This window comes from Oncorhynchus mykiss, chromosome 10 (genome assembly GCF_057628025.1).
Source record: "Oncorhynchus mykiss isolate SJ-2025 chromosome 10, ASM5762802v1, whole genome shotgun sequence".
NCBI lineage: Eukaryota > Metazoa > Chordata > Actinopteri > Salmoniformes > Salmonidae > Oncorhynchus > Oncorhynchus mykiss.
This window is the reverse complement of record NC_143031.1, coordinates 57,208,619-57,234,534: the sequence shown is the minus strand read 5'-3', so window position 1 is coordinate 57,234,534 and position 25,916 is coordinate 57,208,619. Positions and strand designations below refer to the sequence as shown.

Genomic DNA, 25,916 nt, shown 5'->3' with positions numbered 1-25,916 from the left:
ACATAACACTGATGAGTCAAACATTCTGCATCGCATTGAAGAGACACACACACACACACACACACACACACACACACACATAGGGGATCTTTGCGACATCAGATATCTCCTTTGTTGTGTCAGAGCAGGTGTCTAATTCAGAAAACAAACACAGTTTCTCTCCACCATTAAAAAAGGAAATGTGTAAAGCAAACGCTAATCTCCATCTTTGAAGATCACACGGCCCTCTGCTTATCGCAAACAGCCCAACGGATATTCATCTCTCCCAGGTTTTTTTGGTTAACTAAATATGCCGTCCAAATGATTTCACAGCATTCCTTTCAATGCTTTTATCCAGCGTTAGAGTTAGGTGTGAATCGCAGCAGGTTTAACTGGGCTTCTAACTCGATGTGTGGATGACAAGATAGAAGAGAGGTAGAGGATTAGACAGAGAAGAAGGGGAAGAGAGGAAGAGGATTAGACAGAGAAGAAGGGGAAGAGAGGAAGAGGATTAGACAGAGAAGAAGGGGAAGAGAGGAAGAGGATTAGACAGAGAAGAAGGGGAAGAGAGGAAGAGGATTAGACAGAGAAGAAGGGGAAGAGAGGAAGAGGATTAGACAGAGAAGAAGGGGAAGAGAGGAAGACGATTAGACAGAGAAGAAGGGGAAGAGAGGTAGAGGATTAGACAGAGAAGAAGGGGAAGAGAGGAAGAGGATTAGACAGAGAAGAAGGGGAAGAGAGGAAGAGGATTAGACAGAGAAGAAGGGGAAGAGAGGAAGAGGATTAGACAGAGAAGAAGGGGAAGAGAGGAAGAGGATTAGACAGAGAAGAAGGGGAAGAGAGGAAGAGGATTAGACAGAGAAGAAGGGGAAGAGAGGAAGAGGATTAGACAGAGAAGAAGGGGAAGAGAGGAAGGGGAGAGAACAGGTATTTCATAATACGTCAAACTTTTTTGTTAGACGCTCAAAGCAATTTGAGCTAAAGCACTCATTCTCTCTTTTTGTTGTTTCCAATTTTCCACTCGCTGTTTTCGTAGTCTGAGCAGGAGAAATCACAGGCACACTCCACTCTTTCTTCCGTTCCAATTTACCAGCAAAATGACACGACTCGAGCTCAGATTCCATCTACTAAACAATAGACATCACAGTATTCAAGGGAAGGCAGACTGGAGTCACTGCAATTGTGTTTTTATCAGTATCACCCATTTCATATGATGATGTGACATCAGGACATAGGTCAAAAGGTGGCTAATGGACCAATAACCTTTTCACAATACTAAACTGCGTCCGAGATACCATAGTTGATGCTGGAAAAGACCACATGAAAAATAAAATATATCCGAGCCAGAACGGTACGGTTCAGTTTAGGTCGGCACGACAGTGTGATAGAGTCTGCGTAGTCTGCCATTTATACCGACATAACTTCCAACGCCAACTCATGTCTACGGCGATACCATGCGACCGCGCAATGTATGATACCAGGCATGATATATTACTTTAATTATCCAAATGTACAATGATATACAGTGTACCATCATTTTGGCAATCACACGAGTAGAGTAGAAGTAGTACTAGAGTAGTAGAGTAGCAATGGAGTAGTAGTGCAGTTGCAGTGACTCCTCCAAATAACTTGTGAGGAGGAGTGGTAGTGAAATACAGGAGGAGGGTTGGGTTGGAAGAGAGTGCAGAGGAGAGAGAGAGAGAGAGAGATGGGGGAGAGGGAGAAAGAGACATTCAGTCATTTTGGTAGTTAACGCGTATTCTATTGTAACTTGGGTCATTTATACTTGAATAACGTTAGAAGGTATTTGAATATATGGATCCGTGTCGATATTGTCTATGAGTTTCTCGTGGATAGACGACATGGTTCAAGAGAAAATAGCTTAGTAATGGGAAAAAAACATGTAATCAGCAATGCCATTATTTTCAATTAACTCTGCAACTTTTGCAATTATTGACTTTTTTCACAACAGCCACAAGTTTGGTGCCAAAACATTAATGACATAGTAAAATAAATAAAAGTGGAAGCCCTTATATTAAACACCAATGCAGTTCACTAAATTGATTGTTTGTATTTAGGATAATGTTTTACAGGTTTGTCATTCTATTATTTTTGTATCATCTTATTTTTATATACATGTGATGAGGCCACACGGAGGACCAGAGATAATTACAGACACCTGTGATAATCTTTAGTACCCAAAAAGGCCACTAGTTGGAATACATTCCCCTCAAAAACTTGAAAGTTACCAAAATTCTGGTAGTTTACTGGTAAACCTTGAAAGTTACTAGTAATATGCCCTGACTTTGTAACCTTAGAACAAGAGAGTGCAGATGGACGAGAGAGAGAGAGAGGGAGGGAGAGAGAGAGAGAGAGAGAGAGAGAGAGAGGGAGGGAGAGAGAGAGAGAGAGAGAGAGAGAGAGAGAGAGAGAGAGAGAGAGAGATGGCTGAAGGATTTAAGTGGGAGTCCTGTGGGGTTTGGGCATTGGGAATGCTGATGGTGCAGAGAGGAGAGAAGGACTGAGTGCTACTGTATCATCCCTTCTTCTTTCAGTCTCAGTCTAACACCTCGAAGTCACTTTTAGGCATTGCTCAATACTATTTCATCTAACATGTACTTATTAACATGAACATTACAACATCAAGTGGTGGTTTCCTGGACACAGATTCAGTCTAACCCTGAACAAATGTTCAATGTATGTTCTCCATTTTTGGTCCAGAGTTAGGCTTACTCTGTGTCTGGGACACTACCCCTATGTATACAAATATATATGGCAGAGTGTATTCCAACATGATCTATATATATTGGTTTATATACAGGTAAATGATGAAATATATTCGATCAGACTCAAGGCTATAGCACACTGACAATGGGAAAAGTCCTATTAACAAGGAGGCTAAAGTTCATTAAAAGTCATAGATTAGATTATTGGCACAGGGGGAGACGGATCATTAACTAGGAGAGCACTCCCATCTCTCTCCGAATTTCATGCTCAGGTACCCTGCAACTCAAATGAACATGGCACATTGATTGCAATAGGGAAAAAGTCTCGTTCCTACTCTTTTCCTTGAACAAATGGCTATGTTTCATGCGCGGTGTAGAAAAAAGTTTTGCAGCGTGCAACCAAATCCAAACTTCTCGTGGGACACAAGAACCGCCACAGGCCAACGCCCACTGACGTTTGATTTTGTCAATCTGGAAAAAAAATCTGCCCCCCCAAAAACCGCTATCTCCTGCTCCTTCCCTGACTTTTCCTAAATGTTCACTTGTCCCGAATTTTGAAATCACAAACAGAAAATTATTTCGAGTCATTTTAACCTGTTTTCTTCCACACCTATTCCTAAAAACCCTCCGAGACAATGTGCTCTGGGATGCTGGTACGCAGCCAGGCGCTAAAGCGTCTCTCTCTCTCTCTCTCTCTCTCTCTCTCTCTCTCTCTCTCTCTCTCTCTCTCTCTCTCTCTCTCTCTCTCTCTCTCTCTCTCTCTCCTCACTGAATGAATGCCAAATGAAGGAATGGGTGACAATCGTGCACCTTACTTCACAACTGAATTTAAACGAGGCCTAACTGAATGATAAGGAGGGTGAAGCGGTTGATTTAAATGAGAAAGACAATAGGGTAATGATGAGTTTGTGTTATGCCCATTTATCAGCAGCAAATCATTTGACCACGCGCCTCGGGGGTTGACACCATTCTGTTTTTTATGTTTTACTTTGTAAAAATAAGCTGTTATGGGACTGTTTGATTTACTATAACTCTATTACTAATCCAATGTATTGTAAGGGAAGCGAAAACATGCTACGTGTGGCAGTAGGCATTTGGAATAACGCAAAACATACATTTGGCTCTATCCAGCGAAGCAAACAATGCCAGCCCGCTGAATGAATGAGAAATGGATGGAATGGATGATAATTGTGCAAAGTTACTTCACGATCAAATTGAAATGAGGCCTTAACTGAATGATGAGGAGGGTGAAGAGGTTGATTTAATGTAGAACGGCAATAGTGTAATGAGGAGTTTGTTATGCCTGTTTATCAGCATTGGCAATCATGTTAATAATTGAACCGCGCCTTGCGGGTTAATATCGTTCTCTTTTATCTTTTACTTTGGGGGAAAAAAATAAGCTGTTACATTACTGTTTTATTTACCGAAACTCTCTTACTAATGAAATGAGGACATGCTACATGCTACAGTATGCCTTTAGAATAATGCGAAACATGTACTTGACTCTGTCCAACTTGTGGAGCGGGAAACAATCGATGCCAGTCAGCCTGCACAGCCGGCCCAACGAAACTGCACCTAAACTATACCTAAACGTATTTCACACAGAAGAGTTAGCCTATAGACAAGATTCAATGGACAAGAATCCGATGAGTGACAATGTTGGGTCTATCAGTTGTCAAATTGTACCTGAAGAGATGGGTGAAATTTACAGATGCAAGGAAGGGATCATCGCTTTATCAAATCCTCCTTCAGAGTCACATGCAGGTAAAACGTTGTGATTTCTATATAGTAGCAGAAAGAGCATATTCTGGAGTTTCTATGACACGCAACCTTTGTCAAATAACTGTCATAACATCAGAGGTGCATCTCTATTTCCAAATGTCACTTTTTCCAAGAATATCCGTGCTGTCAATGCATTCATCACATGACCACGCGCGCGGCAGCATTGCTCTGGCTGCTAAGCAAACAATATTCTATTTATTTATGCAATTCATCGTTTACAATAGTTCATGCACCGGTGCTTTTGTTTAGGAATACAGCATTTCACCTGGCTGGTTCTATTAATATTATTGTGATCTTTTTTCACTTCTACTTTGTCAAACGGAGCTGTAACTGGACTTGATCAATGACTTTAACTCTATTACTAATCGAACCTACAAACAAAGCTGATCAAATGGATTACACGGTAATGTTTTCATTGTAAGGGAAACAAAACTAGGCTATAGGCCTATGTTTTCTCTATGACTTTATAGAATTATACAAAACACGTCCCTGACTCGACCTGAACAAATAACTATTGTTCTTATTCTTTTGTTGTTGTTGTTGTTGTTGTTTGTATTGATTCATTTTTCCGTCAATATTTCTTCAAGCAATTCACCCTTTTTTTGTCGTTTATAAACTATTTACCAAGCATCGGTGCTTATGTTTTGCAGCGCCTTGCGGGTTGATATGCATCTGATCCATATGCTAAAAGGGCCGGAACGTTCTCTAGCGGGTACCTATAGGCTGAAAGGCCAGGTGGTTGTAGGGTTAAAACATCTCCCACCTATTGAACACGGGATTTTGGCTAAAGCTGGGTTGCTTATGTAGGCCTGTCATGTCCTACAGCTCTTGGCCGGCTTGTAGTATGTCTCCCAAATGGTTCCCTATTCCCTATGCCATGCACTACTTTTGACCGGGGTCCGTATGACTCTGGCCAATAATAGTGCAGCAAAATATCAATTTTGGAGGCAGACTCCTAGTCTCCCCTCAAAGAACCAGAGTGATGGATTAAACCTCCACAAGCCATAATTCATCATTACTGTCCCTCCACTGTGGCTTGGCAGTTAAGATTTTAATTGGTCGGTGGAGGGGTGAGTGTGTGTTTCACTGTCTAATGTGTGTGTGTGTGTGTGTGTGCGCGCGCGCTCGTGCGTGTGTCAATGCGCTTGACTGACTGATGATTATTGCTGGTTAGGAGCCAAATGCCCTTGTCAATCACCGGTACCCCCATATCTCCCTCGCTGCCCCTCTAAATCTGTACTTCTTTAACACCAGGAACGTGGTGCAATAATGTTTTCTTTATAGCCTAATTATGAACGATGGCATCAGAAACTAAAGTGAAGTCCCCACCGTAGTTGCTCATTCATTCAAATGGCTTCAGTCTGATAGTCGTGAAATTAAACTTCACAAGACTTGTCAATTGACTCCTTTGAACCGCTACTCCAAAGACATTTAACTCGATTGGAGTTCGTGTCTGTCTGTCTGTCTGTGTGTGTGTGTGTGTGTGTGTGTGTGTGCTTGCATCTGTCCTTCCTTCCGAGTGTGTGTTTTGTGTTTGCGTGCTTGCTTGCCTCCAAGGGTCCATATGCCCAAGTCCTTCTCTTAGTAAGATAAAGCACATGTCTACTGTCATTGTACTGACTCTATACCCACTCGTCTGTTTCACTGTCCGATATGAAGAGACTGTGAATACCATCAGTGTCCATTTAGCAGGGGAAAAGACTGTGTTCCTTGCCAGTTTGGCAAAACGATTCCATAAACAAATATATAAGTCGCAAATTGCTGCCCTCGTAAAAGGTCTCATGGGTAAAATAACACCTCGCGGGCAGCCATTTTACTATTTTACAACCCCCTGCTGCTGCTGATCCTCTCTTTCTGTTTGCTCATCTCCCCCTCCCTCTGTCTCTCTGTCTCTCTCCCCTCGCTCTCTCTCTGTCTCTCTCCCCTCGCTCTCTCTCTGTCTCTCTCCCCTCGCTCTCTCTCTGTCTCTCTGTCTCTCTCTCTGTCTCTCTGTCCCTCTGTCTCTCTCCCCTCGCTCTCTCTTTGTCTCTGTCTCTCTCCCTCGCTCTCTCTCTGTCTCTCTGTCCCTCTGTCTCTCTCCCCTCGCTCTCTCTCTCTGTCTCTCTGTCCCTCTGTCTCTCTCCCCTCACTCTCTCTCTGTCCCTCTGTCTCTCTGTCTCTCTCCCCTCGCTCTCTCAATGTCTCTCTGTCCCTCTGTCTCTCTCCCCTCGCTCTCTCTCTGTCTCTCTGTCTCTCTCCCCTCACTCTCTCTCTGTCTCTCTGTCTCTCTCTCTGTCTCTCTGTCCCTCTGTCTCTCTCCCCTCGCTCTCTCTCTGTCTCTGTCTCTCTCCCCTCACTCTCTCTCTGTCTCTCTGTCTCTCTCTCTGTCTCTCTGTCCCCCTGTCTCTCTCCCCTCGCTCTCTCTCTCTGTCTCTCTGTCCCTCTGTCTCTCTCCCCTCGCTCTCTCTCTGTCCCTCTGTCTCTCTGTCGCTCTCCCCTCGCTCTCTCTCTCTGTCTCTCTGTCCCTCTGTCTCTCTCCCCTCGCTCTCTCTGTCTCTCTGTCTCTCTCCCCTCGCTCTCTCTCTGTCTCTCTGTCTCTCTCCCCTCACTCTCTCTCTGTCTCTCTGTCTCTCTCTCTGTCTCTCTGTCCCCCTGTCTCTCTCCCCTCGCTCTCTCTCTCTGTCTCTCTGTCCCTCTGTCTCTCTCCCCTCGCTCTCTCTCTGTCCCTCTGTCTCTCTGTCTCTGTCCCCTCGCTCTCTCTCTGTCTCTCTGTCTCTCTCCCCTCACTCTCTCTCTGTCTCTCTGTCTCTCTCTCTGTCTCTCTGTCCCCCTGTCTCTCTCCCCTCGCTCTCTCTCTCTGTCCCTCTGTCTCTCTCCCCTCGCTCTCTCTCTGTCCCTCTGTCCCTCTGTCTCTCTCCCCTCGCTCTCTCTCTGTCTCTCTGTCCCCCTGTCTCTCTCCCCTCGCTCTCTCTCTCTGTCTCTCTGTCCCTCTGTCTCTCTCCCCTCGCTCTCTCTCTGTCCCTCTGTCTCTCTGTCTCTCTCCCCTCGCTCTCTCTCTCTGTCTCTCTGTCCCTCTGTCTCTCTCCCCTCGCTCTCTCTCTGTCTCTCTGTCCCTCTCCCCTCGCTCTGTCTCTCTGTCCCTCTCCCCTCGCTCTCTCTCTGTCTCTCTGTCCCTCTCCCCTCGCTCTCTCTCTGTCTCTGTCCCTCTCCCCTCGCTCTCTCTCTGTCTCTGTCCCTCTCCCCTCGCTCTCTCTGTCTCTCTGTCCCTCTCCCCTCACTCTCTCTGTCTCTGTCCCTCTCCCCTCGCTCTCTGTCTGTCTCTCTCACTCTCTGTCTCTCTGTCCCTCTCCCCTCGCTCGCTTCCTGTCTCTCTGTCCCTCTCCCCTCGTTCTCTCTCTGTCTCTCTCGCTCTCTGTCTCTCTGTCCCTCTCCCCTCACTCTCTCTTTCTCACTCCCTCTCCCCTCTTCTCTCCCTCTTCCCCTCCCATCTCTCCCCCTCGCTCTCTCTCTCTCTCTCTCTCTATGCCCCCGCTCTCAATTCAATGATAAATATGTTATACTTCACTGTCATGGAAAGTTAAAACACTTAGTAAACACGAGGTTAAGCACACTCTGTCCCTCTCTCTCCAGTTGAGGAAGGCGGTGATGGACCACATCTCCGACTCGTTCCTGGAGACCAACGTGCCGCTGCTGGTGCTCATCGAGGCGGCCAAGAGTGGCAACGAGAAGGAGGTCAAGGAGTATGCGCAGGTGTTCCGCGAGCACGCCAACAAGCTGGTCGAGGTAAGTCACAATTTCCCTCCTTGTCCCCCCGGTCTTTCTCGCCATGCCACGCACCCAATCTCCCTTCCTTATTTCCCCTTGTACTGCAGAGCCGTGATGTGCTTATCTGATACACCACATGGACATATAGGATGTCAATACTGCATTCCCAGACGGTACAAGAGAGAGAGAGAGCAGGAAAATGTCAAGGAAGCCTCCGCCGAGCTACTGCAGCTCAAAATGCAAAGTGTGTTGGTCGGTAATGCTTGTTAGTCAGAGTTCAAAAGGTCACAGTCAGAAGATAATTCTTATTGGGTTACTAAGTATACGTTACCAGTAGAAAGCCCCACTGTCATGACATTGAATAAGAGAGCTATAAGCAGACGCATGAGGCGCAGTCGTCACATACCTTTTAAAGGGGTTTTCAAGTTTCATTGACAGATTAAGGATAGATATGTTGGCTATGGCAGAGGAAGTAGGTGGCGGAATGAGAGTTTGAACCACTGACTGCAGGAACATACTATACGTGGCCCGGGGTCAGCAGCACTAGACCGGCCCCAGGCACACCTTGATGTAGCCTTGACCTAGTAAGGAACAGACACCTTTGTTTGATGTATGGTCACACCACGCACATACACGCTACCCTTTTCACACACTCTCTATTATGTCTAGATCAAACAGCTCATGGGTGCTTCCCAAATGTCACCCTATTCCCTATATAGTGCACTATATATATTTTTTTTAACCCTATGTGGACTGGTCAAACGCTGTGTACTATGTAGGGAATAGGGTGCCATTTGGGACAGAACCCATTTCTGGCAGGCAGGCAAAGTGCACTCTGTTCTGGTCTAGTCTCAAAATAGCCAGTTACAAAACAACAGCTAGGCCAGGATACCCAGTCTTGGGGCATCTGATGGGAGGGTGGAGATCGATTCTGAGTCACGGTTGCCTGGCAAGGTTAAAGTAATTCCACTGCCTAAAAATAATAAATCACCCTTTGCTGGCTCTCACAGCCACCCAATCAATTTGCTGCATGTTCTTAGTAAACTGATGGAGAGAATTGTGTTTTACCAAATACAATGGTATTTTTCAGAGAACCAGTTAACTACTGGCTTCCAGCCTGCGTATACGGCGACTCAACTTGTACTGCATTGACTCAGATGACTGATGATTGGTTAAAAGACATGGATAATAAGATAATAGTCGGAGCTATGTAGTTAGATTTCAGTGCAGCCTTTGATGTTATTGATCATAAATTGTTATTGAAGAAATTCACTTGCTGTGGCTTTCCAACACTTGCCATCAGATGGTTGGAGAGTTATTTAGCCAATAGAACCCAGAGAGTGTTCTTCAATGGATGTTTCTCTAACATCAGATATGAACACTGCGGTGTCCTTCAGGGCAGGTGCCTTGGGCCGTTACTCTTCTCTATTTTGCCACTGGTCTTACACAAAGCTAGAATGACCATGTGCGCAGATGATTCCACACTCTACATGTCAGCACCCAAAGTCAGTGAATTACAGTCAGTATCAGAAGTTACAGTCAGTTACAGTCAGTATCAGAATACCTTTTGATAATAAACTGGTCTTAAATCCAACTAAAAGCATTTGCATTTGGTTCAAAACCTTGTCAAAGACCTAAAACTAAATTGGAGTTGAGGAAGCTAGTCTCCTAGGTATAACATTGTCATATTGACAAAGTCGGTGTGAAGATGGGGAGGGTCCTGTGTAGCTCAGTTGGTAGAGCTCCATGTTTCTGATTTCAATTCCCACGGGGGACCAGTATGAAAGAAAATGAAATGTGAAAATATATGCACTCACTACTTACTGTAAGTCGCTCTGGTTAAGAGTGTCTGCTAAATTACTAAAATGTTTTAAAAAAAATACAAATAAATGGGTATATCTTCCGCTAGCGGAACCCCCAATGAAATTGCAGGGCGCCACATTCAATTCAACAGAAATCTCATGAATCAAATTTCTCAAACATAGAACTATTAGGCACCATTTTAAAGATAACATTTGCGTTAATCCAGCCACAGTGTCTCATTTAAAAAATGCTTTAGAGCGAAAGCGCCACTAACGATTATGTTAGGTCACCACCAAGTCACAGAAAAACCCAGCCATTTTTCCAGCCAAAGAGAGGAGTCACAAAAAGCACAAATAGAGATAAAATTAATCACTAACCTTTGATGATCTTCATCAGATGACACTCTTAGGATTTATATCCAAAAATCTCATTTTATATTGGCATGTTATGTTCAGTGATTTTGCAGAGAGCCACATCAATTTACAGAAATACTCATTATAAATGTTGATGAAAATACATGTGTTTTACATGGCAATATAGATAAACTTCTCCTTAATGCAACCGCTGTGTTAGATTTCAAAAAAACTTTACGGAAAAAGCATAATCTGAGAAGGGCACTCAGAGCCCAAAACAGCCCCAAAAAATATCCGCCATGTTGCGCAGTCAACATTAGTCAGAAATAGCATTATAAATATTCACATTCTTCATCAGAATGCAGTCCCAGGAATCCCAGTTCCACAATAAATGTTTGATTTGTTCCATATAGTCCATCATTTATGTCCAATAGCTTTTTTTGTTAGGGCGTTTGGTAAAAAAAATCCAAACGCGCGTTCAGGTTCAGCCGAACGTCAGACGAAAAGTTCAAAAAGTTATATTACAGATCGTAGAAACTTGTCAAACTAAGTATAGAATCAATCTTTAGGATGAGATCGTGACTGAGATCGTACATATAGCTCTGATAGACATACTTTCCTACCAGACATGCCACCAATGTCTCTTCACAGTCCCCATATCCAGAATGAATTCAAGACAACGCACAGAGCGCACACATGTTTTCAAGTCAACGCACAACGCACACATGTTTGTAAATGAATGGAAATTGTAAAGTATTTTTGTTTGTAATGTCTTTTTCATTATGTGTCAGAGCAAGACTAGCTGTTACCATTGGCGTTGGCTAAAGGAGATCCCATAAACCCTGAGTTCTCTCTCTCTCTCTCTCTCTCTCTCTCTCTCTCTCTCTCTCTCCCTCTCCCTCTCCCTCTCTCTCTCCTCTCTCTCTCTCTCTCTCTCTCTCTCTCTCTCTCTCTCTCTCTCTCTCTCTCTCTCTCTCTCTCTCTCTCTCTCTCTCTCTCTCTCTCTCTCTCTCTCTCTCTCTCTCTCTCTCTGGGTTCGAGCACTCCACATCCTCTTCTCTTCCGAAAAATGTTCAGTTCAATTTGGGCTTGAATTTACATAATGTTCCCTCTATGCTTGTTGTAATGTAATAGAGGAATACAGAAATGATTGAAACTGAATGCAAGTGGAGCTCTTTGATAGACGGGCAGGCAACGTTCAAGGTCATCCCATTATACAGTGGATATTATTATATTTAAGTTTTACGAACTGAAACTTTGTTCCTGCTTCAAGTGTTTTTGTCAACTCAGGGCAGTTAGGAGAGAAACTGAGTCTGTATCCTAAATGGTACCCTATTCTCTGTGAAGGGAATAGGGGGCCTGTTTGGGACTCAGCCTGAAAGAGAGACATATCTGCCCTTAGCCTTATTACGATGATAATGTGGTTGTATAACCTCTTTGTTTTCATCTGAGCTCGGTCCACTTCCTTGAAGGCTCGCTCACACACACACACACATTCATTGGCCTTATACTATGTGACATACCAATGGCTCCTTCCCAGACAGTTGGGGGGTGGGGGGGGTGAAGGTTATTACATTATTTGCAGTTTCTGTAGTGGAGATGAAATAAAGGGCTATTAGAAGGGCATTTAGCCTGGAAACACCAGTCAGCCAGGCAGAATGCAGAGTCTGACAGTGCAGCACACACAGATTCAAACACACACACACACACGCATCAACACTTACACGCACTCATGCATGCACACACACATACAGGGATGGTTAAGATACATGAAACATGGGGTTCATTACTTTTTTGAAAGGTAATTTATATTAATCCTTGGCTGTTGCGGTATTAGCATTTGACCCAATGTACACACACACACACACACACACACACACACACACACACACACACACACATACACCACACCATGGCTCAATGTAGGTTTCTTAAAGTGTATTTAGTCGCATTTCATAGCACTGTGTCTGAAAGTACTGCACATCATGGACAAATTAATGGATCGCAATCGCACACACCATATTAGTTTAATGACGGTATTTATATACACATTTCCCTTCTGTTTGATGGCACAGTATGTTCTAAGTGTGCATTATACACATATGGATGAATGGGCAATGGCATGTGGTGTTATTAGTCTAAGTGAAGGTACTTAATCCGGGTGTACACTCGACAACTTTCAGAATCTTAAAGCCGCTGAGTTTCCCACGTTCACGCTGTCTGGCGAAAGCCACGATGTGACGATGCGATTAGGTTTAACGTAGCTACAACGAGATGTGGCTCGACGCAGCCTTATAAACGTTTTCAGCCAGACAATCACGCTTGCCGTACAGAGTTGAACTACCTCGCCAACAATTTCCAATTGAGTAATGTTGCTTGTGAACGTCCGAGCTGTAACGATTTGACACGTTGGCTTTTGTGGAAGTACAAACGCATGCTAGTAGTAGTCATCGCTTCTGCTTGAGAGTCCACACATTCTGGGGGACGCTAAATAACGTCATCATCTCACCGGCTTCTACTCTGGCGAGCTCTCATTGGCTGTTGCTGATCACCGTTCTCAAAACTTGTCGTTGCACATCTCACACTACAAGAGCATTGCAGATGTTGTGCGGGTCAAATCAAACGTGCTCCAATACGAGATCGGTAGCCCTCAGATTGCGTCTCTGACCTGCTCATGTTAAACGAGCGTCGGGGGGAGGCAACGCGCCCCGAGTTGGCGACGATATGTTTTTTTGTTGTCGCCGATCTCAAACACTTGTATGGGACAGCTACATCGGGGCCAAAATTGTGTAGTGTACACCGGGCTTTAGATATGTTTGATAGCAACCCATGGGTATGGAAGTAGGTTATGTTCAAATAAATGGCTGTGTATGGCTCTATATCTCTGCGATCTCATCCGAAGCTGCTATACATATTTCATTTACATACCTGGAAGAAATTGCCCACACATCCACTTTCCCTAAGAAAGTTGTGTGTTACCGAAAGTTATTGTCATTTGTCATCTCCTTCATCGTCTTCGTCATCACCGCATGAAGCCAATGCTGCTAGATCCTGCTGAAGAAAGGAGTGTTCGCTATTAGCCGGTTGCTCCCTTCCTCTTTAACTCACTGAGGTCAACATTGATCAGTGTTCAGTATCAAAGGGGTTGTTACCATGTTGGACCTGCCCTTCATCAAGCCTGCTTTGTCTGTATTTGATCTTGTCTGTCTCGGGCCCTGAGTTCCCCCTCTCGCCCCTCTCCCCAGGCCCTCTGATCACCTTGCACAGTCCCAAGTTCAGCCCCAAGTTCAGCCCCCATGCCCTCCTTAATCGCATCACCCTCATTAGCACCTGCCCGACCAGGGCAGAGGAAGCTTCTAATTACCAACAAAATAATTTGATTGGCTGAGACGGGAGACGACTGGAGAGCAAAGGAAAAAGAAGACATGAATATAATTCAGTAGACCTTGGCGCTGTAGAAAGGAAAATATTTATGATGAGCTTTTGTATGACCTTAATTAGCCCAAATTGGATTGGGGCTTTTGGAGTTAGGAACACACTCGCTCTCTCTGGTTCGCCATCCCCCTCCAATCCCCATCAGCCTCTTTATTTAAACTTTCTGGTCTTGATATTATGGAATGGGACATCTTTTTGGCATGCAGGGAAATGGTACTCTGTGAGTTGGCCAAGGAATAGGACCTAACTGGCTGTGGCTGGGGTTTGGGATATATGGCGTATGACAAGCTTTAGCTACACTTCTCATCATTATGATATTGTACTGCCTGGTGCCCAACTTCAGCCGTAGTAGACACTTATTCATAGGGAGAGAGGAAGAGAGGGGGAGGGAAGGAGAGAGAGGGGGAAAGTTAGATAAAGATTGACAGTGACAGAGAAAGAGTGACAGAGATAGGACAGTAGTAAAAGAGAGAAACAAAAAAATAGAGGGTTCTGTTGGCCAGCTACACTCCCTGTGTTAGGGTTCTGTTGGCCAGATGCCCTCTCTGTGTTAGGGTTCTGTTGGCCACCTGCCCTCTCTGTGTTAGGGTTCTGTTGGCCAGATGCCCTCTCTGTGTTAGGGTTCTGTTGGCCAGCTGCCCTCTCTGCATTAGGGTTCTGTTGGCCAGCTGCCCTCTCTGTGTTAGGGTTCTGTTGGCCAGATGCCCTCTCTGTGTTAGGGATCTGTTGGCCAGCTGCCTTCCTTATGTCAGGGCCGGCTAGTGCTGTGGCTACAGAGCTCTCATCAAATCCCAACACTCCTGTAATGAGTCATACCTCTATCTGACCTGCCATCCCAGAAAGACTTCCAACGAGGAGATCCTCGCCTCTCTTCAAAGACCAAAGCTGACGCTATTCCCTCCCTCCCTCCCCTTCTTCTTTCTCTCCCTCCTTCGCTCCTTCCTTTTCTTCCACTATAGTTGATACCCTCTTAATTATCTCTCCCTCATTAACAATAAAGCCTCTCAGTCTCTATTATATTAGCGCTGACCAAAACCCTGACATGCTCTCATTAACTGAAATACGGGATGAACATTATTTAGTCCCGGCTATCAAATTGCCTCCCGTCTTCTGTTCTGGGGGAAACATTTATTTCATTATTATTGTGAGGCGGTGGTATATTAGTTTAGACGCTACCCTCATTGGACATCACAAGGACGTTGCGGTCCATCACTATTCCAATGTTGAAGCGAGGTCCCGTCCCTGACCTTGGCTCGACGTTGGCAGGAGGCCACTCCGGAGAGAGACTCATTACGGTCCCATCCTTAGGGCCTTTTCCCTTTGTGTTTCTGTGCAGGATCTTCTGAAGACGGCTACCTCTGCCCTCTTTTCTCTCAACTCTATACCAGCCAATCAGTGCCTGCCTCTGTACTCCTTTTGTCTGTAGGAAGGAATTCTAGTTTGTTTTGCAATTTTTGTTTCACCGATGTTTTTTCTTCTCACAATGGGTCAATGTCAGTAGTAGTGCGTCCTTTATGGTCTGAATGTTTCAGATAAGGTGTATGAGATAGGTTAGGGGTTTTCCCTCACAAATTAGCCACAGCATGATACTGTAGAGCTACCTGTTTAAAGCTAACAGCCGTGCCGTGCTTACCAGTTAAAAAATGACTTATGTGGTTCAAATCCAGAGACAAACCCCCTTCTCTGGCTTCGTGTCCCCTGAACTGCCCCCCTAGCCTTCCTTCATGGACCACATTCGGTCATGACCCCTCTTCCACCCCATCTTCCCCTTTTTCACCTCCTTCCCCTTTTTCACCTCCTTCCCCTTTTTCACCTCCTTCCCCTTTTTCACCTCCTTCCCCTTTTTCACCTCCTTCCCCTTTTTCACCTCCTTCCCCTTTTTCACCTCCTTCCCCTTTTTCACCTCCTTCCCCTTTTTCACCTCCTTCCCCTTTTTCACCTCCTTCCCCTTTTCTTGTACTTTGACTCGCACTTCAAAGTAGCCACTTTTGCCTCACCAGTTCTACCCCCACCTCTCTCTCTCTCTCTCTCTCTCTCTCTCTCTCTCTCTCTCTCTCTCTCTCTCTCTCTCTCTTTCTCTCTCTGTCTGTCTCTCACCCTGTCTTGTTCCCCTGCCTGTCCTCATTAATATGATGTCTCAATGGTCCCCTGGTTTTATCTGTAGTACGACGTCCCATGATAATATTACACACCCCTGTAGTGCTTTTGTCCCTAAACTCCCTGCTTTGAATAGCATTTGTTTCGCCCCTACTCTTAATTTCGTTTTTTCTGTTTCCTAATATTTGAACGCTAGCTCCCATTAATAATGCATTGTTTACAACAGACGATTGCTATCGCTGAGATTTTAGAAACAATAAAATAGCAATGTCTTTTAAGCCTTAGTCATTCCTGCACTTATAGTCCGACCTTTAAGAAAGGTGTCTTAAATGGATTTCATTGCCCCATTCAAGTGAAAAGTGAAAAGCAGCTGTCCATGTTGTTCATTGGTGTTTCTCTTTATAGTAAAACCTGGACTAAACCTAAAGAGGTCAAAGGCTAATAGACTGTAACCTGTAATCTTAAGGGTACATGGAAGCACACATCTCCCCTGTCTATTTTCTATGTAGTCAGCAGTAATAAGACCTATCAATACCACCAACTCTGTTCCCATTTACAATCTCAAAGTAGCAGTTAGTTATCTCTGCGAACAGACTTGTGTCATTCTCCGTGCCCTATTCAAATATTGCCCCCCTTTACGCAAGAGGACTTGGAACGCTGTTTTCATTTCTGCTGCGTCAGTTCATTAACTCGCCGTCCATTAGATTTAAAGCGGCGACCATACTGGGAGGGAGAAAAGACCCGGAGACGACGAAGGGAGGAAGAAAAACATTGCCGATGATTATACAGAATCGAGGGAGTTGAATGTAACCAATATCGGATCGGCCTTCGGGGCGTCGCGCCGCGAGACTGACTGCGGCAGTAAATATTATCCCGGGGTGCGGAGTGCATTAAGCTGCCGTGTCGGGAGACAGCGGTGGGGGGGGCTGGGTGGATGGATGGCTGTTGGAACAAGTCTATTTGTGATGACCCAGACCTTTGGGCAAATGGTTAATCCCTGCTCCGCCCGGGAGTTATGGGCCTCAGAGGAAATCTGGGCACAGGAGATGGGAGGCAGGAGACAGCTTTTTGGAGGGATTGAGAAAGAGATACATCAACTCCCCCTCCTCCTCCTACACCCCCAACCCCTCAGCCCTCTTTTCATCTCCCGCTAAAGATACCATTTTGCGATGGACTAGGTCTACTCCGAGGTTAAAAGAATCAGTCATCAGAAAAGGAACTCTATCAAGATTGGCGTCTCGCCACCCGTTTTCCACCGTTCACACCTGTTCTCCAGATGACCTGCGGTCGCCTGATACCCACATCTGATAGATACATCTCAGAACACAAAATAGATCCATAATGCACACGGTGTCAGAAATCTCCTGGGCTCAGCAATCGTTAACTGTGCTGTAGGGTAATCAGATCCATAAAGCCACAGGCTACAGCTAAGATGTCGCAGACACTGGGATTGGGACTGGAGCAGCAATAGCCTTGGTGTCTATCAGCAACACTGACTGACTGACGTAATTTTAAAATAAAAAAAATCCCAATGTTTCCTGTAATCTCGGTTGAAAAATTCCCGGCATTAGAAGGGAATAAGCAGGAAATCCAGAGTCCTTCAACCAAGATGTTCTGGAAGACCTGAGGATTTGGGAAAGTTAGCAGAGAGTGATCCCAGTCACCAATATGTCCGTTTGAAAACCACCACGTCTTCAGTTGTTGTGTTGGAACATGTTTAAAGAGGTTCCTTTGGTAGATCTGATGTATCATTTCTGATTGGTCACAATGATTTAAGTCGCTGATATCTGCGAGCTGGATATGCCTCATGGCAGTAGTGATACTAGGTTTCGACATTCCTCAGGCATTCACGGCCATTTGTTTAGCCTGGAGCGATAGAACCCGTCTAAGTGAGACATGTTCTTTTTGCTCTGTGGCTGATGTGAGCTGTGCGTTTCCCTAAAGTCCCCGTGCGTGGGAGGAGCTGTTTTAAGTGGCAGGGAATACAGTCGTTATGAAAGGTCAAAAGCATAATGGTAACCTTAATGCAGGAACAAACACACCTAACATTGATTCATCTACACCGGAGAAATCAGTCATTATTACTTGACTAGTAATAATAGCGCTCTCTTAGAGAAGTGTAAAGGTAACCTAAATGCAGGAACAAACACAGCTAATTGATGTATATTTTAGGAAATGTTTGTCCTTAACACTTGAAGCGTTCTTAATTAATTTCATTAATATATAATATAATAACATGAAGACGGGGGTTCAATGGTGTATCTAATAGAGAAAGTGTATAGAGAGTACTTAGACCTATTTATAGTCTACTAGTATCCTTTCCCTAGATATCTAAAACAATTAAGTGAACCCAAACTGCCCAGGCCTGAACCAGGATTGCATTGCCACAGGGTTTTGAGATGTAAGGACCGATTAGCCCCAAATTGAAAGGCCGGCCCGCGGAATTAGCCTTTTCATCTCCAATCTAGAATACAGTAACTGCTGCTTAGTGGCCCATTATGTCCTGCCCAGGTCCCTGTGGACCAGCGGGGACAAGAGAGAGGGCAGAAGGAGGGAGGGATATAGAAAGAGAGAGAGTAGGCAGATGGAGGGAGGTAGCGAGAGGTCGGGAGGGAGAGAGGTTTGGACTGGAGAAGGGGGGGGGGGGTGGCAGAGAGAGGGAGGGAGAGAGGATTTGATTGGAAGAGTATTGGAATGGAGACAGAGAGGGAGGGAGAAATCAGCCTACTACTTGAGATCTGGCCAGATGTCGGCCCTGGGAGACTCTGACTGCCACATGCCCTCTTCCTGGAGAGTCCCGACTGCATGAGCCACAGTACATTAGCCCAGTCCTCCTCCAGAAACATCCCAGTTAGCAATATCACCTCCAGTTGACACCTCTCCTCTGAAGGTCATTTTAGTGTGAAGAGAGAGAGGGGGGGGGGGGGCTTTGGGTCACGCAATCCTGAGGGTAAATTATAGGTGGAATGGCGCCCACAAGGTCAGTGAAGAAGATGCCCATGCAGGAAAATGGTCTCTCTAACAGTAGATAACTAAGCTTGGAGACGAAACCGCCATCTGCAAGCGTGTCGAGAGGAAGGGAAGAATAGTCTTCCACCGTTCCACTACCCACCTCAACCAACGGCGGAGGAGGAATTCCTGTCATGTTTCGCCAATATCCACTTAGTGGATTATATGAGATGAAGTACAACGAAGGAAGAAGAGGGTCTGATTAATGTATAGTTGTTTGTGCTTCAAGATGGGGTTGGTGTGGTCTTGCACTGTGCAGTATTTTTGAATAACCTTTATTTAACTTGGCAAGTCAGTTAATTAAGAACAAATTCTTATTTACAATGATGGCCTACCCCAGCCAAACCCGGACGACGCTGGGCCAATTGTGCGCCACCCTATGGGACTCCTAATCATGGCCTGTAGTGACTGACGCCTCTTGCCCTGAGATGCAGTGCCTTGGACCGCTGTGCCACTCGGGAGCCCAAACATATCTAGACATGTGGTACAAATGTCTAGACATGTTACATTTTCTCGTAATGGCTCGTAACTCCATTTGTTTAATCTCATCAGTGATGGATCAAGGTGTGTTTGTGAGGAAACATCCTTCTCAGGCCGTGTCCCAAATGGCATCATGTTGACTTCATAGTGCACTTCGTTTGCCCATTGCCCATAGTGCACAATATTGGGAATAGAGTGGCATTTGGGACTCATGTGTTAAGAGACTGGTTGAGTACTCAGAGCTCATACTCAAAGTATATAACACACTACCATTAGTCAACTCAAGGCAATTATGCTGAAAAAAGAATATAGAGACGGGAAAGGAAATCTTGTCAATTTTAATCATATTACTCAAGGACATCAGAAACTCAAACTCAAGTCCTTATCCTTCACCCCCCCCCCCCCCCCAAAAAAAACGAGACAGAACGTAAACAAAATATTGCGACCAGACACCAACAGAAATTGGTTTGTGTAGCGAAGCAGACACATAGTGACAGCGCCACATACAATGTCTGATGGCTACACGCATAGAATCATTAGAAGGGACATTCGCATTCAACTCAATGCACCGCGGTGGGTGGACCAGCGTTAAATTCCATTTCTATGCCTACATGTTTCCTGTCTATCTATCTCATCCTGTTCTTATTCCCAGTGATTGACGATGGCGGGATGCACACACATTCCACCGTGTTGCTGACATGCCCCAGTTAATGTTCACACGTTAGTGACAGGAAGCAGCAGTCATACCCGAGTTTTAAAAAAAAACGTGAAATCTCCCGACGCCTTTGGAGTGTTTGCTCAAGCCTGCTGTAAGCGCTCGATGGGCGGGGTTCGGGGTTTGCCATTGCGCCAGGTGAGCTCAATCGAGCATCGATAACATATCCGAAAGAGTTTGAATACTATTTTAACCCGGATTTGAACGAGGCCCGGTCTGAAAGGGCAAAGTAAACATGAGACACGCTACTAATGTCTCTGGAGGCCCTCAATTGCCTGTTCTCCAGCATCTCCTTCTGCTCCAGCTTGCCATGTAACTTAAATTAAAGTCTATCCCCATTCCATCATGGAAGGATGGAAGAGGGGCCCTCTGTCTCCCCTAACTGTCACGCAGACACTGGAGCGCGCACACACACAGGCGCACATAAACACTCATACAGGACCATATATACACCTACACTAGACTGCACACACCTGCCTACGACAACAGGCATCCCCAATGACATCTACCTCACATCAGATCAATCCCTTTCTGACAGACTCAATGTTACAAACGCACGCACGCACGCACACACACACACACATACACACAGCATCTGAATTCCACACCTCAGTCATCTGGGTTTACGCTGACACTACAAAGATACTCACTGTGAGGAGATAGATGCTGTGTGCTGGATAATAGGAAACGTACTAAGGGGGAAATAATACCAGCAGTGGTTGTGGTTCTTACAAAGACCTTGAGAACTATAGGTGTAATATGTGCTATCATTTTCAATTTCCTCTTCATCCCTTTGTCTATTAAAATTAATTGACCAACAACAGACCAGGGCGTGAGGGAGGGATGGATAAAGGAGGAAAACACTTAGACCCCAGAGAGCTTGTATGAAAGAGAAAATGACTTATTTTGTAACCGATGATAGATACATTTCCTCTGACATTTTAGGCCTAGAATCACAAAAAAACAATAAGACAGGCCACCATAGAAACAGAAAAGAAATGGACCGAAAAAAAAATATATCTTCTGATAGATATCTCCGATATTTTAGGTGACAAAAAGTGATTCTTAGAATAGAAAATTTAAAAAATCAAGAATGAAAAGGGAGACAAAAATAACTAAAAATACAGTGAAATTATCATCTTTCATTTTGCAGATTTGAAGTGTACTTGTTCTATTGTCTTTGAGTGATTCACCTAGTTTTGAATAGCACTGAATCACTGGATCTAAATCAAACGTCAAGAAGAGAAGCTTCCCAGGAAATCCTATATGATTTCTTTTGGTAATGGGAGCATTCCTTTCGCCCAAGAACTGCCCAAACTCCACATTATTAGTTTTATGGATTCTAGTGAGCCAGGTCTGTAGCCCAGTGTACAAGCCGATTCCCTGGAAGCTTAGATTGATTGGGAATATCGATCTCCCCCTTTTCCGACTGCATCTCTAACATACCGAATGAGTCTTAAATGGCACCCTATTCCCTATTTAGTGCACTACTTTTGACCAGGGCCATATGTGCTCTTGTCAAAAGTATTGCACTAAAGAGAGAATAGGGGGCCATTTGGGACACAACCACCGAACCAGGGCGTAGAGCTTTCCTTCACTCTCATCTATACGACAACCATTTTACGAGGGCAAATTAAGCCACGTACCGACCGCCATTTTACCTCGACCGACAAGGTTAATGGTTCGTAAAAAATCTGTTCCTCTACCAGAAGCGGTTCTCTACAGTTCTCTCAAGGTCACGTGTGTGTGATCCACTTAACTGCAGTCTGCAGTCCCCACGGCTGACTTAGACCCCTGGGTTTGTCTTTAGTACACGTGCTTTGTGTGTGTGTGTGTGTGTGTGTGTGTGTGTGTGTGTGTGTGTGTGTGTGTGTGTGTGTGCATTTCTGTGTGTGTGTGAATTTCTGTGTGTGTGTGTGCCTGTGTGTGTGTGTCTTCAGAAATTCACGTGTGAGTGTGCTTGTTCCCGCCAGTAAGTCTATGCGTCTATACTCTCAGCTAAGATGGCCACCAGTAAAGACATTCAAGACCCAGCTGACAGGACAGTTTGTTTCTGACAGCCAGGGGTTAAGAGAGAGAGACCCTTCCTAATGAAGAGCTTTTAAGGGAGAGACTAGATGGGAGATTGGAGATGGGAGATAACAGACATAGGAATTTCCGGTTTCCTTCACCTCTGGCCTGGACTGTCTTGTGGTGCGCTCGCACACACACACACACACACACACACACACACACACACACACACACACACACACACACACACACACACACACACACACACACACACACACACACACTCTTGTGATGGGATATCTCAGAAGCAGAGGTGTGTGTGGAATTCTCAGGTGCTGGTACAGCCACTAATGAAGGCCCGGTCCCCGTGGACACATGAAGAGAATAGGCTCCAGATGGAGGGATGATGGGAAATTGGATAGAGGAAGGGCACAGGTGAGGAGAAAGAGCGGTATTATGATCTCTCCTTTCGGCTGAAGGAGGGAGTACTGTTAAGAGAGTACACTTCTGAGATCATTCTCCTTCAGATCGGACAACTTCTTCTTTCTCTCTGTCTCTCTCAAATCAAATCAAATGTTATTTGTCACGTTCTTCTTAAACAGCAGGTGTAGACCAACAGTGAAATGCTTACTCTGGCTCACACACACAGGCACGCACGCACGCACTTGCGCATGCACACATGCTGTCCCAATCTCTCTTCTTCCCTTTTTCTTTCTTTCTTTCTTTCTTTCTTTCTTTCTTTCTTTTTCTTTCTTTCTTTCTTTCTTTTTTTCTTTCTTTCTTTCTTTCTCTTTCTTTCTTTCTCTTTCTTTCTTTCTCTTTCTTTCTCTTTCTTTCTTTCTCTTTCTTTCTTTCTCTTTCTTTCTTTCTTTCTTTCTTTCTCTTTCTTTCTTTCTTTATTTATTTCTCTTTCTTTCTTTCTCTTTCTCTTTCTTTCTTTCTTTCTTTCTCTTTCTTTCTTTCTTTCTTTCTCTTTCTTTCTTTCTTTCTTTCTCTTTCTTTCTTTCTTTCTTTCTTTCTTTCTTTCTTTCTTTGTCTCTCTCTCTCTCTCTCACTTACGTTCCCTTCCTCTCTCATCTATAGATTTCAATTGGGAGTCTCAAACAGTAGCCTACAGTAGAGAACAGTCACTATTTGCCATTGACAAATATTTCTGGCATTCAGGGAACAACTCAAAGTTCTTCAATCATTTTGAAGACTCCTTACTGTGTTGAACATATTTCAACGGGCAGAATGGCTACCTTGATATATTTGAAGACACTGCATTCGTGTTTCGTTGCGAAAAGCCCGAGACATCTCAAAGGCACTTTGTCTTTGACCCTAAATGTTCATTACGTATGGGAGGTTTGTACTGCCAGTTCTTCTGCGCTGAAACTTGTTCATGTTTCTACACCATGTAAGGAAAGGGTTCACATAATACAGAATACACAGTCCGTCAGAATGTTCAATATTCTTGTCCGTGTTCAGTCAACGCAGGATTCCCTTTCCATGGGTTGAGTTCAAAATCATCTACAATTAAGGAATAATGAGCTGTGTGATGGTTCTGAAGGCCACAAGATCTTCCTAATTTGCTCGCTGTGTGTTACTCTGTGCCAGATGAGCATCGGGTCAAAAGGGTTTTGATTTTAAACACGGACTTGCAGATGGCCTACCCGGCCCAGAACGTCTGCCCCGAATAGCAATTAGTTACTGTATCAAACTCGATAACGAAGGGTGACTGTGATGATTTCTAATGATTCTCAACGATTTTTAATGATTCTGTCTGATTTTCTATGATTTTTCAAACAGGCCCTTTCAGTCATATTCATAAGTAATGCCTACCCACCCAACTCTCTAACTAATGCATTTTACATTTTCAAGCCTCTCCTCTACTCTTCCCCCAGCATTTATATGCAAGATTGTCTCTTGTTTTCAACTGAAATACTATCCTCCATTCTGACTGCAGTGATGTCACCGTGAAGATACGATGCCGTGCCAAACCCCCGAAGTGGCGTAATTTTTTTTAAATGTAGAAGTCAACAAACAAAGTCCTCAAGGAGTCGCTCCCTACGCCCGTCCCCTTAGGGGAAGCCCTAGTTTTTTTGTGAGCTGTGCTGCCTGCCTCGCCTTTTATCATCAAAGGAGCCCAGGCGCTGCTCATGTAATATTAACATTTGTCAAATCAGCGAGCGGCGGCAGTACGCTGTTTACATAACATTAGACACGGGCTTGCCAAGCCACACAGAGAGAGAGAGAAACATAGAATGGGCGGCCATTTTGGTGTTCACAGATTACGTGGAGATAGGGAGAATGACCCCCACGGGTGTCACTGGATTACTGTACACTCATTCACACCTTCTGAAGGGGGCTAATTTGGGCTTGTTCCATGGCTCTCCTGGGGAGGAATCGCGTGTTGCTTTTTTGAAAAATTGGGTAGAAGAAATAGAAATGGAAATGACGTTGTTTTCTTCATTGTTCTTTCTTCTGCTTTCTGAGATACAGTTTGTCAGTACTGTCTATTTTTACTGTCTATTTTGGTATGAAATGGCTAAGGAGGGAAGAACGTAATTGAATTAGATCACGTTTCCATGTCACTGAGATCTTTTTGTTCCACGACCACAATTACACAGCTCTTTCAGTCTCCCTCTTTTTATTAAACCTGAAGAGGTAAGAAGTGAGATGAGAAGTTAGGTGATCTAATTAAGTTTTCCTGGTTTCAAGAGGAACCGGAGTCGGAGGGGGGTGGGGGCTACGATGGGGGTACAAGACGACACTCCTCAGTAAGTTGTTTGACTTCTGTGACACAGTCTAAATCGAATCGTCAGAAAGCTTTGCAAGGTGAAGTGGGCTATCGTTGGCATGCAACTCAAACCCTCCGGAAATGAGGTCTATTAATCATACAGTGCCTCATTTAGCCTCTCGTTTCATATGAGGGCCCTGATTTGCACTCGTAAGGGCGTCTTCGTGGAGGTTTAGGTGGGAGGAAAGGAGGAGAGAGAGAGAGAGAGAGGGAGAAAGAGAGAGAAAGTGCTTTGTGGAGCAGAAGAGAAGCCATCAATTCTCATTACGGAAAATAGATAATCATTCCTAATTAGAGGCCTTGGCTCATCTTTTTTTTTTACCGGGGTACAAATACGGAATAAAACAAGCTAGCAACATATGGGTACCTGATTAATTAGGTGAATGGATAGATACTAAAGGAGTCTGTGATTTGGCCCGACATAGCTTATTAAATGCGAGCGTAATTTATTGGAGGTTGAGTCCTTCGAGAAAATATTAGCCCCGTTTCCAGCCGAAGGGTATGTGTTATCCAATTCTTCCCGAACAAGCCTTGTCCATCTAGGCAGATATTTGTCCTCTTTCTCCTTTTTTTCTCTCTCTTCGTCTCTAATCAAAACCATGCACTGAAGCTATTGTTTTATACCCAATTGTTGTGAGAAGGATTGCCCGATAAGTGGGTGCAATTAATCACAGATATGTGCTGTAAATACGGATAGGAGAGTTCGGTCGAAATTAAACCAGCATATCCTCTCTTACACTGGTCATAAACGTGCACGGTGCACATCACAGGAGGCTGCTGAGGGGAGGATGTCTCATAATAATGCCTGTTATGGAGTGAATGAAAAGGTATCTGACACATGTTCGAGAACCATTGCATTGATTCCGTTCCAGCCTGTACTATGAGCGCGTCCTCCCAAATTAAGGTGCACCCGGGGCCGCCTTTGTGGAATATTGTGTGCCGATTGCATCATCTATGATGGCCCGTGACCCGTGTGTCCATTGCATCGTCAATGGTGTTCC

The 25,916-nt window shown here is 44.6% G+C and overlaps 1 protein-coding gene across 2 annotated transcripts in view; it reads left to right on the top strand.

Moving 5' to 3' along the window:
• The window catches only part of ctnna2 (catenin (cadherin-associated protein), alpha 2), a 665,994-nt gene that overhangs the window by 532,539 nt on the left and 107,539 nt on the right, over positions 1–25,916 (top strand). For both annotated transcript variants that reach the window (XM_036933400.2, XM_036933401.2), the window contains one exon: positions 8,097–8,249. In XM_036933400.2, coding sequence (XP_036789295.1) covers positions 8,097–8,249 — 153 coding nt within the window. The remainder of the gene's footprint in view (positions 1–8,096; positions 8,250–25,916) is intronic.